A 13,905-nucleotide genomic window follows, 5' to 3' on the forward strand; every position below is an offset into this window, starting at 1 on the left:
GTGAACAAAAAGTCAGGATTCTTTCGGAAGCAAGTGGATTGTCAGAGCTGTGCTTCTCTACAGCACTGTGGCTGCGCTAGCCAGTTACGTGTAACTCTGTGCAGTGTATTGTGATACTGGAATCTGAGCTCGTAGCTCTTGGTAAGAAACAAAATGCAGTGTCTCCTTCCATCTCCCATCCTCTGAGTGCGTGAGATTTGGGGAAGAAGTCAGTGACCTCATCTGAAACCTTCACAATCAGCTCCTCCTCACCTAGGTTTCTCAGGGCTGAGTGTCAAGCTGTAGTGTATTGCACAGCCTGCCTTTCTTGAAAAAGAATGCACTTTCAGCGAGGTGCACCACTTCCGCCGCCTATGACCAGTGAGTTGCCATTTCCTGATGGGAAACCCTTACACTGTGTGCCACGTTCCCTCCAAGCTGGTCACAGCCCTTGCTGTAAGCCCAGCTCTAGAGTGAAGCTGCTGCTAAAACCCACAGTTGGAAGCTGAGGCATAGTGGTCCCCGCTTGAACAGGTGCTGCTGCCCTGGCTCCTGCCGAAAGTGTTCCTGATGGTGATTTTCTTTCTTTCTTTCTTTCTGTTGCATGAGCAGATGGTGGATGTGGCTCAGAAGGTGGGAGCTGCCCTGCAGGCGGGGGAGAGTCTGGTCTGGACTAAACCCGTCAAAGATTCCAAATCAAAGCAGCGAGCCGCTACTTCTAGCAAACCCTCTAGCACTCAGCAACCTCTGGGCTCTAACCAAGCCCTGGGTCAGGCCATGTCTTCAGCAGCTGGGTATGGGAAGACTATGCAGCTTTCTACAGGTAGGTCTCTTTTGCATCTCTGTATGGCATGAGAGGAGAGGGTGTTGGGATTAGAGGAAGTATTCACTGCCAAGTGGGCATATCTGTCCCACTCCCTGTACCCTGGGATATGGAGTATATTTAGCAAGACACTTACATGTCTCACATGTAGGCACAAGAACTTGGCATGTGACAAGCCCAACTCCATGAGTTAAGTGTGTGTGGAACAAAAGTGTTCTCCCTGTGGAGTATGAGCATTGCGTTATAGCGTAGTGCTCCTATGAGGTTGCTGAAATCGAACAGTTTCTCTTCCTGTCCCAGCCATGCTGGTGAGTGTGTTACCATGAAATCAGTTTCCTCCCTTGGCTCTGGGATGGAGGTGATGTCAACAGTGGAATCCCTTGTCTTCATTCATTAGAAAACAAATGGCTGAGATTGGAGGAGGCAGGCTCCTGGTAGAGGGGAGAAGATGGAGGGGGGCCATCCTCTCATTCACAAAACAAACACTGGGCTGTTCCAGGTAACTCAAGCAGCAGCCAGACCCCTCCCTTTTAGTGAGTTCCATCCTACTGCAGATAGAAAATGGAATAAAATCATCATCAGTCAATGGGCAATAGCGAGACAGACTACTCCTTGTTGAGCAGGGGGTTGGACTAGATGACCTCCTGAGGTCCCTTCCAACCCTGAGATTCTATGAAGCTGTTGGGGCGCGTTGTGTTAATGTGGATGGAACAGATGGTCCTGTAACAGAATACACTCACCTCTCACAAGCACCCCTGGTCGAGTGTGTGTGCACCTGCAGTGTCCTCAATTTCCTCTGCTCACAGTGCCCCCTGTTGGCCACTGCACTTCTCAGGCAAGTCTTTGGTGACTCAGCCCTCTGGCCAAGTCACACTCTGTCCATGTGTGCAACAAACAAACCCCTCCCGGGGTACACAATCCAAAATGTTCCCAGTGTCCTGCAGCCCTCCCTGGGTGCAGTCTTCTAAAACAGTCCAGCAGGGCCCATCGTGGTACGCTCAGTTGGTGTGTCGTCCTCTGCAGCCCTGCCTGGGCTCAGTCTTTAACCAGTCCAGCAGGGCCCATCACAGTATCCTTGCTTGGTCCGGCTAGGTTGCAAGGCTCCTACTCTGGAACTAAGCAGTGCCCCAAGGGCTTCTTCCCTGGGGACTCTTTGCCCGTACTTGAGTCCTCAGTGACCCCAGCTTCCTCCTGAGCCACCCACCCACCAGTTTGCTGACCACAGCTCCCTGCTGAGTCAGTCCCAGTGCAGCCCGCTTCCATGGGGTGCCCCAGTTCTAATTCCCTCCCTTCCCAGTCCCCCACACTGCTCTGGGTCCCAACCCAGGGAACCTTTTAAGTATAGCAGCTTCATGCTGCGTCTCTTTAGTAATTAATGCTCTATATTTCCCTGGCCCACTTTCCCATGGCCCATCTTAGTTGAGTCCCAGCAACCAGCTCCTTCTTCTCCCCCTAGGGTGACCAGATGTCCCGATTTTATAGAGCCAGTCCCATTTTTTGGGTCTTTTTCTTATATAGGCTCCAATTACCCCCCCACCCCCGTCCCGATTTTTTCACGTTTGCTGTCTGGTCACCCTGTCTCCCCCAGTCCCTGTCAGCGGACTGATCTATCCAGCCCACTGCCATTCCAGGCAGCTTGGAGGACCTTTCTATTGCTCTTTTCTGGGGGCAGGCCCACAAAGCCTCCAACAGGGGGCCTCAGGGCCCAGTCCGCCTGTCACAGGTCCCAAAAAGTCAAAGGTGTGAACTTGACTCTGAAACTAACATGAAACAGCGTTAAACATGGTTCAGTGTTTAACACACAGAGACCTCAGCCTGCCCAGTACCATGGCAAACACACCATTGAATGCCTTTGTAACCTTTCAGTAAAGATACAGAAAAAGAAGGAAAAACAGTTATAGCCTTTGAAATGTAAAGCATTAAACAAGGCTTTCATTTTAACAACAGCCCTTTCCCTTTAGCTGGAGAGCATTTTTAGAAGAGTTATTAACATGGTAATAACTGTCCTTTGGAGAGAAAAGAGAAGTTAGTTGAGCTGGGCTGGAGCTGCTGTTGTTGTTAAAGTCTGACCCCATTTCCTAAGAAGACAAAATAGGACAAAGTCCGACAAAAGGGGAGAGAAAAGAGCAGCACAGATAAAAATGCAGCTTCTGTCTCTAGTGTTGACTTTCACTTGCAAACTCACTGCTGGAAAAACACAGGCCCAGCACATGGTCCCGTCAGCCACTCTGATACCTGGCAAACTTGTACCAGCCTCGGGCTCTTCAGGGTATTGCTCTTCATTTCCTCTCTGGGCATAGGCTCACAGCAGTATTGCAGAATATGCAGTCTTGGCCAGCTAGGCCAAACTCTTGTTTGACAGAAGGGAAAAGGAGAGGGATAGGAAAGAGAAGAAATAACATGAAGAAGGAAGAGAACACACAAGAGGTGACATGTAACATTTAGGGGTGGAGGGGGATGTGACCACTCCATGCATTGCCTCTGGCCTTTCCTACTCCCCCCATGCCTCCCACACTCACTCTAATCCAGCACCACTTTGCCCTCACTCCCCTTACAGCTCCTTCCCCACTTACTGTAGAAATGGTGCTTGTTAAGAACAGAAGATGCAGAGCTGGAAATTAATGAATGTGTCGGATACTAGGCCTAACTGATGGACACAATAATGTGGGGCTGGGCTGGGGTATTCCACCCACCACTCCCTTTCTGAGTCCTTAAAAGAAGTATTTTGTGGGAGAAGTATGAAGGAACAAAAAGAAGCAGGGAAGAACAATCAGAGGCTACTGGAGGAAGCTCCATCATGGGACCCCAGGCCTTCTTCATCCTGCTCCTGAGAGGTGTCCAGACGAGGCCAGAGAGAGGGACCCAGACAATATCACCACCTCTGCCAGCTCCAGCTGAATCCCAGCCACCACCAAGGATGAGAGGACTTTACCAACAGTAGTAATAACAAGAGCTTCAGCTCACCTCAACTAACTTCTGCTCTGTTCCCGAAAAGGACAGTTGTTGCCATCTGTGATACCATCAAAGAGACTGTCAAACCAAGCCTTGTTTAACACGGGTCAGTGTTGGACAGTGACTGGGCTGTGTTAATGCCTTTAGCCCACATAATCCATCCAAATTCATACAACATGCCTAGGTCACTGCACAGGCACGGCCTTTTGCTTTAACAATTAGATGCTGTTTCCTGTGGCATAAAGAGGAGTGTATGGGACTCTGGCTGTAACCCTGTGTTGTCTCATCAGGTGCTGGAGCATCGGCTCCCCTTGCAAAGCCCCCGTCGATGCCTCTGGAACCTGAACCGGGCTCAGAAACAGGCCCCGAAGAGACCACACCCCTTACAGAGCCCCAAGAACGGAGAAAAGAGAAGCGCAAAAGCAGGCCGACCACAGAATAGAACAGCAGCACTGGATGGGCTGGGCAGGCGTGAGGCCTGCTGGGCTGTTGGGAGCAAAATCTTCACTGCTACCCCTTAACTCAAGCAGTGAGGAAGGCAGCTGCCCCCAGCATGGCCTGCAGTGACTTCACCATACTGTGAGCTTAGGCAAAATGCAGCTGGATGCTGATACAGTGACATTAGCACCTGGCCTCATCCTTGTCTCAGTGATTCTTTGCTCCATGGCACCCAGAAGAGGTTCTGATAAGCTGCCCACTAGTGCTGCTGTAGGACTGCATGAGGTAACTGAGGTGCAATCTCCTTCCTTGAGGGCGGGGCTGCTGTAGCATTGGACATAGGTGCTGAATCACTGAGATGGGCTGAGTCAGCAGGATGGTTTAGCAAGGGCCAACTACAGTGACTGCACAGCTTTTAAAGCAGTAGCTTGGACCAGCTCTCTAGTTAGAGCCCAGAGACCATCATGTCCCTTTAGCAAGTGAGCCTTTTCGCTGGCTCAGAGGAAGCTCTACCAGCCCCCTGTAGTAAGGTCAGTGGAAGAACTGGAGGAGGGGAGAAGCTAGAAAAATTAACAGGAGAAGTGAGTGGAAGCCAAATCAGTCCAAGGAGTGAAACAACCCTGAACGCAGGCCTGGAGGAGGGGCACCAGTTCAGGCTATGCTCATTGATGATAACGTGAGAGGCTACTCTGCATTGCTCAGAGGGAGACGTGTGCAACCTGCATGCCTGTTTACCAAAGCCCAGCCTCTGTCGGGGTTGTCCAAAAACCTGGGGAAAGCATTTCCAGCCCCCTTTCCTCAGGCAGCTAGCTCACATTGGGAGAGGAGCTCCCTCCCTCAGAGCTGTTCGCAGTGCTGTCAGTCCTGCAAGGTAGAGGTGACAGGGACTGGGAGGGAGCAAACTTCTCTGTAATAGACTCACCCTTCAGCCAGTAGCAAATGAAAGGAGATTGGACTTTCATCCACAGTGTAAGTCTCTTGCTGGCAGAGCAGAGTTACGGCAGGCAGGGGGCACTTTGATAACCCACTAACACGCTGCCTCAGTTTGGTGGGAGTTTTAAAGAGCGTGGAGTAATATACCTTCAATGTCCAGCTCTCCTGTTTGTTCTGGTGGTGACAGGCTGGAACCAATTCCATTCCCACAGTCACTAAGTGACAAGGGATGGGCTGACAGAGCCAAACAGAATTGGAAAGAGTGGCTGCTTTCATTTCTGCCTTTTCCAGCATCCCTGGGGAACTTACACCTGTAGAGAGTTCTCTTCCTGAAACGTGGACTCACGGCCTCAGGAAAGCTGGGAGGTAGCAGGCACGAGGCTGTGTTGGAACTGAGAATTAGCCTGTTTCCTTAGGGTTACTTACCTTCTGATCCCCTTCCTCCCTCCTGTTGACACTAACTGGGTCTAATTTTATTAAAGCCATTGAGGTTGGACAACCTGGGTAGTGACCGTCTCTACAGTTCCATCAATTCCAACCCTTTCCAGACTCAACTGCAGCCTACAAGGGAAAACTGGCACCTTGTTTGTTTTTTAAACTTCAGTCCATTCAGCCCCACATGTGCTGGGAGGGGAAGATTATTACCACTAAAGAAATGGTGGTAACCCAAAGCACCTGTGCACTGGGGCTGTCTTGTTCTCCAGAAGTGATGGAGAGGAGGGGACCATATTAAGGGCTTCTCAAATACAGCCCTTTGTGGTAATCACTAGTGCTCAAGAAAGTAGCATAGTTAGCCTGAGCCAGGGCTGTTGCTGGGACAACCTGACTGAGAAAGATGATTTGGCAACGACAATGTGCTCCTTCCCCACACGGGTAAGAGCAGAGTCTAGGCTTTGCATTTCATAACTTGCTGCTAATTATACCAGTTCAGTCATTTAAAGTTTCCTTTTGCTAAGATAGTTCTCACCTTTTGAACAACGTAGCTATTGTCAACTTTACCCCAGCCTGGCAGGGGAGATTTTTTTTCAGCAGCTGCCGCTAGGCTAAGCACCTCACACCTGAATGGAGCCATCTGAGGCTGTTTTCCTTCTGAGTTAAGAGACTAGTTAAACTAAAGGTTAGGCCAGTTTCTCTGCCCTTCACCCACTAACAGTTTGTATCTCCTAGCTGCCCTGCCCTCAGTTCCACAGAACACTCCAGCCAAAAAAAGCTGTGTTTTCAACATAAAACAGAACCACTGCCATCTACATAAAATGTCAGGATCGTGTAGCCCTTGTCCGTCTTGCCCCACAGTGATTGCGATCAGTCTAATCACAGCTCAAGCCCCTAACACACCTTAGGCCACTGAATTAATAACTTGTGCAAGGAACCCTTGATAGGAACCTACAGTGTGTTTCACAGGTTTTCTGTACCTACAGCTTCCACTGCTGTCAGTGTATCAGGTGCTCAGACCTCTGAAAGGCCTAGCCTAGGCATCATTTACAAGTCCTATTCTAGCTGTATTATGGGATAACGACCTTCAAATTGCATCAGTGTTATTTTGCATAATCAACAGTAACTAATCAGAGTGTACAAGAGAGGGCAATTAAGGTTACCGGATCCTTAGTTTAGTCACCAAATGCCTGGTGCAACATGGGCCAGGTTCTGGGAATAACCACAGCCCCCTGTTGTACATTCCAATTAGCTACTATTGTGCAAAATGACACTAATGCAATTTTAAGGTTATTAAAGCGCAGTCAGGAAACAAAGTTAATGTATTTTGGGGGTTTAACTGACATGGCTGATGAGATCTTGTCTATTAAACACACTAAATGACCAGCAACCGTTCACAATTTTTGGTTTGTAACCAAAGTGCCCTGTTTAAACTAGGTTTGACTTCTTCACAACCCATTTAACCGGTGTTGCAGTTATTTTGTATTACAGCAGCTGCTAGAGGCATCCCTGTGGATCAAGGCCCCCCGGGGCTAGGTGCTATACAAAACAGAGTTCTTTCCCTGGAGAGCTTACAATTTAAGTATACAAGACAAACGGTAGGTGAAATGGGAAGCAACTTACTAGAATGATCAATTATGATTTAGGTATCATGTTAGGTGCAGTTTTATATTGAAATAGTCATGCTGAATGTTACTGTCATTTCCATGGGGTGCATGTGAGAGGATTGATTTTTACTGGAAGAGCACAAAGCTGGGCAAGGACTGCTCTTCACTTCTAAAGTATGGAGAGAATTTTTTTTTTTTAATAAACACAATTTGCTTCAGCATCAGCAGCCCCCCTTCAAACCTCTCTGTGCAGTTTCTTCAGCATTTAGGTGCAACACAGTTAAAAGTGGGCAGAGGAAGACTTATAAGCAAAACAAAGTTGCTTTAATCCCTCTTGTTTAGGTACTGCTTTGTACCTTACATTAAAACCCCTTTCAGACTAGGGAGGGGACAGCCACTTGTTTTTGTACATAAAATAGGTGACCAGACCATGGAATGGTGACTGCCTATACCCATGGGAAGGTGATCCACTGAAACAGGAAGACTGAGGCTTCTCCCCCTGCCCCAAATACTAGTCTCCATGGAGTGAACTGTTGGTTGAACTGTTAATCTTACTCTGAACAGTGGCTGTGGAAGCAGAGGAAGGAAAGGGGTGGGGAAAGGACTGTGAGGGCTGTTTCTAGCAGGTTATGAAATACATTTGCTACACTTAATTGATTCAAGCAGCAGCTGTCCTACTGACAATTTCACAATGTGGTGTGGCTCATGAGCCACAAACCTTGATCTTCAGAACAGAGGAGATACTTGATGAGCTACAACCTACTTGCCCTGTCCCCAGAAGAGTGTAGCCCCTTTTTTAGGCTCCTGGATGCTAAGATCATCTGATACTTTTACAACAGGGATTTCATGTTTACAGAGTACACACATGGATGGTATATTGAGAGGTGTTTTAAATAACCTTTGGAGAGAGGATCAAACAGAGCATTCGCCTTCTGTGGACTCAGAATGTGGGACCTTTTCACTCATCTTAAGTCTAGAGAGCAACGAGGGAATTTAAATTTGGGGAGCATTTTTAAATGTGTAAATATAGACTGTAGCTGATGAGGATAAATGGAACTGGAGCTCAGCATGTGGTTTTGCCTACCATGGATTCACAGTAGTACTCTCTACATTTGACCTGGTTGATGGAGAGTGAGGAAGACTGGTAATGAAAGAAAGGTGTGTAGGGATTTTTCAGTGGAATTTCTGCTGTTTTCGTTCCCCTTTCCCTTAAACAAGCGGCTGGCCTAAAACATAATATTGAAGTGACAGTTTTCCATCAATAGGTATGTAAGAGGGAAACACCAGCAGGTCAGAAAGAGCTGAGAGTTTGATTTCTAGAGCCATGGGTGCCCCGGCTTCTTTTGAGCACATCCACACCAGACCTGCTTACACTGTCCCATCTAGCTTCCGAGTAGGCAAAAGACAGGCATGCTAAGCCACCTCACAAGAACACATGCTAGAATAAGTGGAGCCCTGCAAATTTATATCCACTGATGAGGATATCCATGGACCATGTTTGCGGATACAAATTTTGTGTCCACATCGGCCTCTAGTAATAGGCTCTAAGGGAAGGGACATGCAGCAAAGGCTGTCATTTCAGCCCAGAGTAGCCTAGAATTGAGTCTCACACATGCTGTTCCAAGCTAGGAAGATGGGTTTGCACTTAGAGCCCTTTCTATGAAGACGGACAACGTGGTAAGCTGATTGGAAAAAAAGCTTTACTAAAATAGTGTGACAAACTCTCTACAGAAATGCACTACAAAAATCAAAGCAGAGCATATAAAAAGTACTTCACATCCCAGAATGTTTACAATAGAAAAGATTAATTTTACCTCAAGGAAGATTCCCCCATGCGTTCTCCCCTCCCCCAAGTCAAACTGCACAGAAACAATTTCCTGTGGCAGTGCTTCACAGATATTGTACAGTGGAAAAAAGGTAGGCTCAGACACTAGTTCAGGGATCGGCAACCTTTGGCGGGCCGGGACGTTTTGTTTACTTGCAGCGTCCACAGGTTCAGCTGATCACAGCTCCCACCGGCTGCAGTTTGCCATTCCAGGCCAATGGGGGCTGCAGGAGTGGGCGGCCAGCACATCCCTCGGCCCACGCCGCTTCCCGCAGCCCCCATTGGCCTGGAAGGTGAACTGCGGCCAGTGAGAGCTGTGATCAGCCGAACCTGCGGACACTGCAGGTAAACGAACTGTCCCGGTCTGCCACTGGATTTCCCTGATGAGCTGCATGCCAAAGCTTGCCGATCCCTGCACTAGTTTGTTTTGTCAAACAGCAGCTTTCCTGAGATGTTCTTAAGGAAGCTTTTTGGCTCTTGCATTTTAACAAGATCATTCACCCCTAGGTGCCATGGCTTGTTCTTCAGATACCATTCCTGATGCAGGATGACACCAGATTACGTTTTTAAAATCACAGCTGGTTTCATATATGCCTTTCCCATTGCTGGTTCTGAAATAGCTGATGCTGTATACAATGGCCAACCTGTGTGTGTTCCTTTTTCTCAGGGAAACCCAACAGACAGAAGTCTGACATCCCACAATTCCCTGAGATTTCAGTCTGGTCAAGGGTTATATCCCACTTGAGCTATTATGCAAGAAACTTCATTAGAACATAAAACTGAGTGACTGGGCAACAAAATGGCAGATGAAATTCAGTGTTGAGAAATGGAAAGTAAAACACAATCCCAATTATACATATAAAATGATGGGGTCTAAATTAGCTGTTACCACTCAAGAAAGATCTTGGAGTCATTGTAGATCATTCTCTGAAAACATCCATTCAATGTGCAGCAACAGTCAAAAAGGCGAACAGAATGTTGGGAATCATTAAGAACGGGATAGATAATAAGAGAAAATATTATATTGCCTCTATATAAATCTTGAATACTGTGTGCAGATGTGGTTGCCCCAACTCAAAAAAGATGTATTGGAATTGGAAAAGGTTCAGAAAAGGGCAACAAAAATTATTAGGGGTAGGGAATGGCTTCCATATGAGGAGAGATTAGTAAGACTGGGATTTTTCAGCTTGGAAAAGAGATGACTAAAGGGGGATATGTGAGAAGTCTATAAAATCATGATAGGTGTGGAGAAAGTAAATAAGGAAGTGTTATTTGCTCCTCATAACACAAGAACTAGGGGTCACCAAATGAAATTAATAGGCAGCAGGTTTTAAACAAAAGGAAGCATTTTTTTGCATAACACACAGTCAAACTGTGGAACTCCTTGCCAGAGGATGTTGTGAACAACAGGGTTAAAAAAAGAAAGATAAATTCATGGCGAATAGGTCCATCAATGGCTATTTGCCAGGATGGGCCTGGCTGCAACACCATGCTTTGAGCGTCCCTAGCCTCAGTTCACCAGAAGCTGGGAGTGGACAACAGGGAATGGATCACTCAATAATTGCCTGTTCTGTTCATTCCCTTTGAAGCACCTGGCACTGGCCACTGTCAGAAGACACATTACTGGGCTAGATGGACTTTTGGTCTGACCCAGGATGGCCATTCTTATGTAGTTTGATTACATTTTGAGAACATTCCTGTTATAAACCCAATGTAGACAGCACCAGGTCCACATATGCATTTAGGCTTGGAAAGATTAGTCTTTACATGTCAGTAATCCGTGATCTCACTGTACACACACAAACCCATGAAAAAGTAATTCCAGCTATGATGATCAAAATGTAGATAGCCCAAGTAAAACCAATGCTGCTTGAGAATTACTTAGAGTTCCACCTTAATGTGTACAAAACGTATTGTATTGCTTGCATTAGTGCTATTTAGGTAACTAACTTTTTGAATCTTAATATTAATAATTTTGTCATTAAATTATTACTGACCCCCAATAATTTCCCACAACCATGAACATTTAAATTAATAATCTAAAAAAAGCTTTAGAATCAGTATCTAACTATAAAAAAATCAAATTCAGCCAAGCCCCTCTGTGTGTGTATATTCTATTAAGAAAAGAGAGAAGGCAGCAAGAAGTGACTACATGGTACGTGACTAAAGTGAAATCCCTGCAAGTTGCGTGGGCCCTTTTTAAAGACACCATAATAGAGGCCCAACTTCAATGTATACCCCAAATTAAGAAAAACAGTAAAAGAACTAAAAAAGAGCCACCGTGGCTTAACAACCATGTAAAAGAAGCAGTGAGAGATAAAGACTTCCTTTAAAAAGTGGAAGTCAAATCCTAGTGAGGCAAATAGAATGAGCACAAACACTGCCAACTTAAGTGCAAGAGTGTAATAAGAAAAGCCAAAGAGGAGTTTGAAGAACGGCTAGCCAAAAACTCCAAAGGTAATAACAAAATGTTTTTTAAGTACATCAGAAGCAGGAAGCCTGCTAAACAACCAGTGGGGCCCCTTGACGATGAAAATACAAAAGGAGCGCTTAAAGATGATAAAGTCATTGCGGAGAAACTGAATGGATTCTTTGCTTCAGTCTTCACGGCTGAGGATGTTAGGGAGATTCCCAAACCTGAGCTGGCTTTTGTAGGTGACAAATCTGAGGAACTGTCACAAATTGAAGTGTCACTAGAAGAGGTTTTGGAATTAATTGATAAACTCAACATTAACAAGTCACCGGGACCAGATGGCATTCACCCAAGAGTTCTGAAAGAACTCAAATGTGAAGTTGCGGAACTATTAACTAAGGTTTGTAACCTGTCCTTTAAATCGGCTTCGGTACCCAATGACTGGAAGTTAGCTAATGTAACGCCAATATTTAAAAAGGGCTCTAGGGGTGATCCTGGCAATTACAGACCGGTAAGTCTAACGTTGGTACCAGGCAAATTAGTTGAAACAATAGTAAAGAATAAAATTGTCAGACACATAGAAAAACAAACTCTTGAGCAATAGACAACATGGTTTCTGTAAAGGGAAATCGTGTCTTACTAATCTATTAGAATTCTTTGAAGGGGTCAACAAACATGTGGACAAGGGGGATCCGGTGGACATAGTGTACTTAGATTTCCAGAAAGCCTTTGACAAGGTCCCTCACCAAAGGCTCTTACGTAAATTAAGCTGTCCTGGGATAAAAGGAAAGGTCCTTTCATGGATTGAGAACTGGTTAAAGGACAGGGAACAAAGGGTAGGAATTAATGGTAAATTCTCAGAATGGAGAGGGGTAACTAGTGGTGTTCCCCAAGGGTCAGTCCTGGGACCAATCCTATTCAATTTATTCATAAATGATCTGGAGAAAGGGGTAAACAGTGAGGTGGCAAAGTTTGCAGATGATACTAAACTACTCAAGATAGTTAAGACCAAAGCAGATTGTGAAGAACTTCAAAAAGATCTCACAAAACTAAGTGATTGGGCAACAAAATGGCAAATGAAATTTAATGTGGATAAATGTAAAGTAATGCACATTGGAAAAAATAACCCCAACTATACATACAACATGATGGGGGCTAATTTAGCTACAACGAGTCAGGAAAAAGATCTTGGAGTTATCGTGGATAGTTCTCTGAAGATGTCCACGCAGTGTGCAGAGGCGGTCAAAAAAGCAAACAGGATGTTAGGAATCATTAAAAAGGGGATAGAGAATAAGACTGAGAATATATTATTGCCCTTATATAAATCCATGGTACGCCCACATCTCGAATACTGTGTACAGATGTGGTCTCCTCACCTCAAAAAAGATATTCTAGCACTAGAAAAGGTTCAGAAAAGAGCAACTAAAATGATTAGGGGTTTAGAGAGGGTCCCATATGAGGAAAGAGGCTAGGACTCTTCAGTTTGGAAAAGAGAAGACTAAGGGGGGATATGATAGAGGTATATAGAATCGTGGGTGATGTTGAGAAAGTGGATAAGGAAAAGTTATTTACTTATTCCCATGATACAAGAACTGGGGGTCACCGGGTGGAATTGATGGGCAGCAGGTTTAGAACAAATAAGGGGAAGTTCTTCTTCACGCAGCGCACAGTCAACTTGTGGAACTCCTTGCCTGAGGAGGTTGTGAAGGCTAGGACTATAACAATGTTTAAAAGGGGACTGGATAAATTCATGGTGGCTAAGTCCATAAATGGCTATTAGCCAGGATGGGTAAGAATGGTGTCCCTAGCCTCTGTTCGTCAGAGGATGGAGATGGATGGCAGGAGAGAGATCACTTGATCATTGCCTGTTAGGTTCACTCCCTCAGGGGCACCTGGCATTGGCCACTGTTGGTAGACAGATACTGGACTAGATGGACCTTTGGTCTGACCCAGTACGGCCTTTCTTATGTTCTTAAGTGATCCAACTCCATTCATATATCCAGTTTAGACTTCCCAACCTCACTCAGAGCTGGAAGGGGGCTTGTCTCATCTATTTAGTAATCTCTCTGCTGTATTCTCACATCTGTCATTCAAATACAGTACTTTGTTGTAGCCTCTGCTTTAGATGGCTGGTGAAAGACAAAGGGTTGTAAACAGTAAGTCTCATCCAGTGCAAAGGAAAATAAAGGCAGTGGACTGCTTTGAGAAGCGTCCGTTCCTCTGGCTTGCTCAGCCATTTCTTCTTGCTGATAACTGCTTGGTGCAGTATCCAGGCTGAGTACAGCTGCTGCATGGGTGCTTTTCAGTAGACTATGTTCTAACAGCACTGTATTATATTAGCTAGTGAGTAGATACCTAGATTCTAAAAACACAAGCACCACCACTACTGCCCTCCTCCAATAGCTTGGTTTTGGGCCAGAAGTACTTGACAGCGCCACTTTAAAATAATTTGCTCTATGCATGTATACCAGCACCTATGCCAGATATCTCAAGATTAATGCAA

General features: G+C 45.8%; 1 protein-coding gene across 2 annotated transcripts in view; it reads left to right on the forward strand.

Annotated features, from left to right (window-relative positions):
- The window catches only part of BBS4 (Bardet-Biedl syndrome 4), a 94,807-nt gene extending 89,183 nt beyond the window's left edge, over positions 1-5,624 (forward strand). For both annotated transcript variants that reach the window (XM_039491429.1, XM_039491430.1), the window contains 2 exons: positions 592-802; positions 4,045-5,624. In XM_039491429.1, coding sequence (XP_039347363.1) covers positions 592-802; positions 4,045-4,196 — 363 coding nt within the window. In that variant the 3' untranslated portion in view covers positions 4,197-5,624. The remainder of the gene's footprint in view (positions 1-591; positions 803-4,044) is intronic.
- The last annotated feature ends 8,281 nt before the right edge of the window (positions 5,625-13,905 follow it).

Source organism: Mauremys reevesii, linkage group 10, assembly GCF_016161935.1.
Source record: "Mauremys reevesii isolate NIE-2019 linkage group 10, ASM1616193v1, whole genome shotgun sequence".
Taxonomy (NCBI): Eukaryota; Metazoa; Chordata; order Testudines; family Geoemydidae; genus Mauremys; species Mauremys reevesii.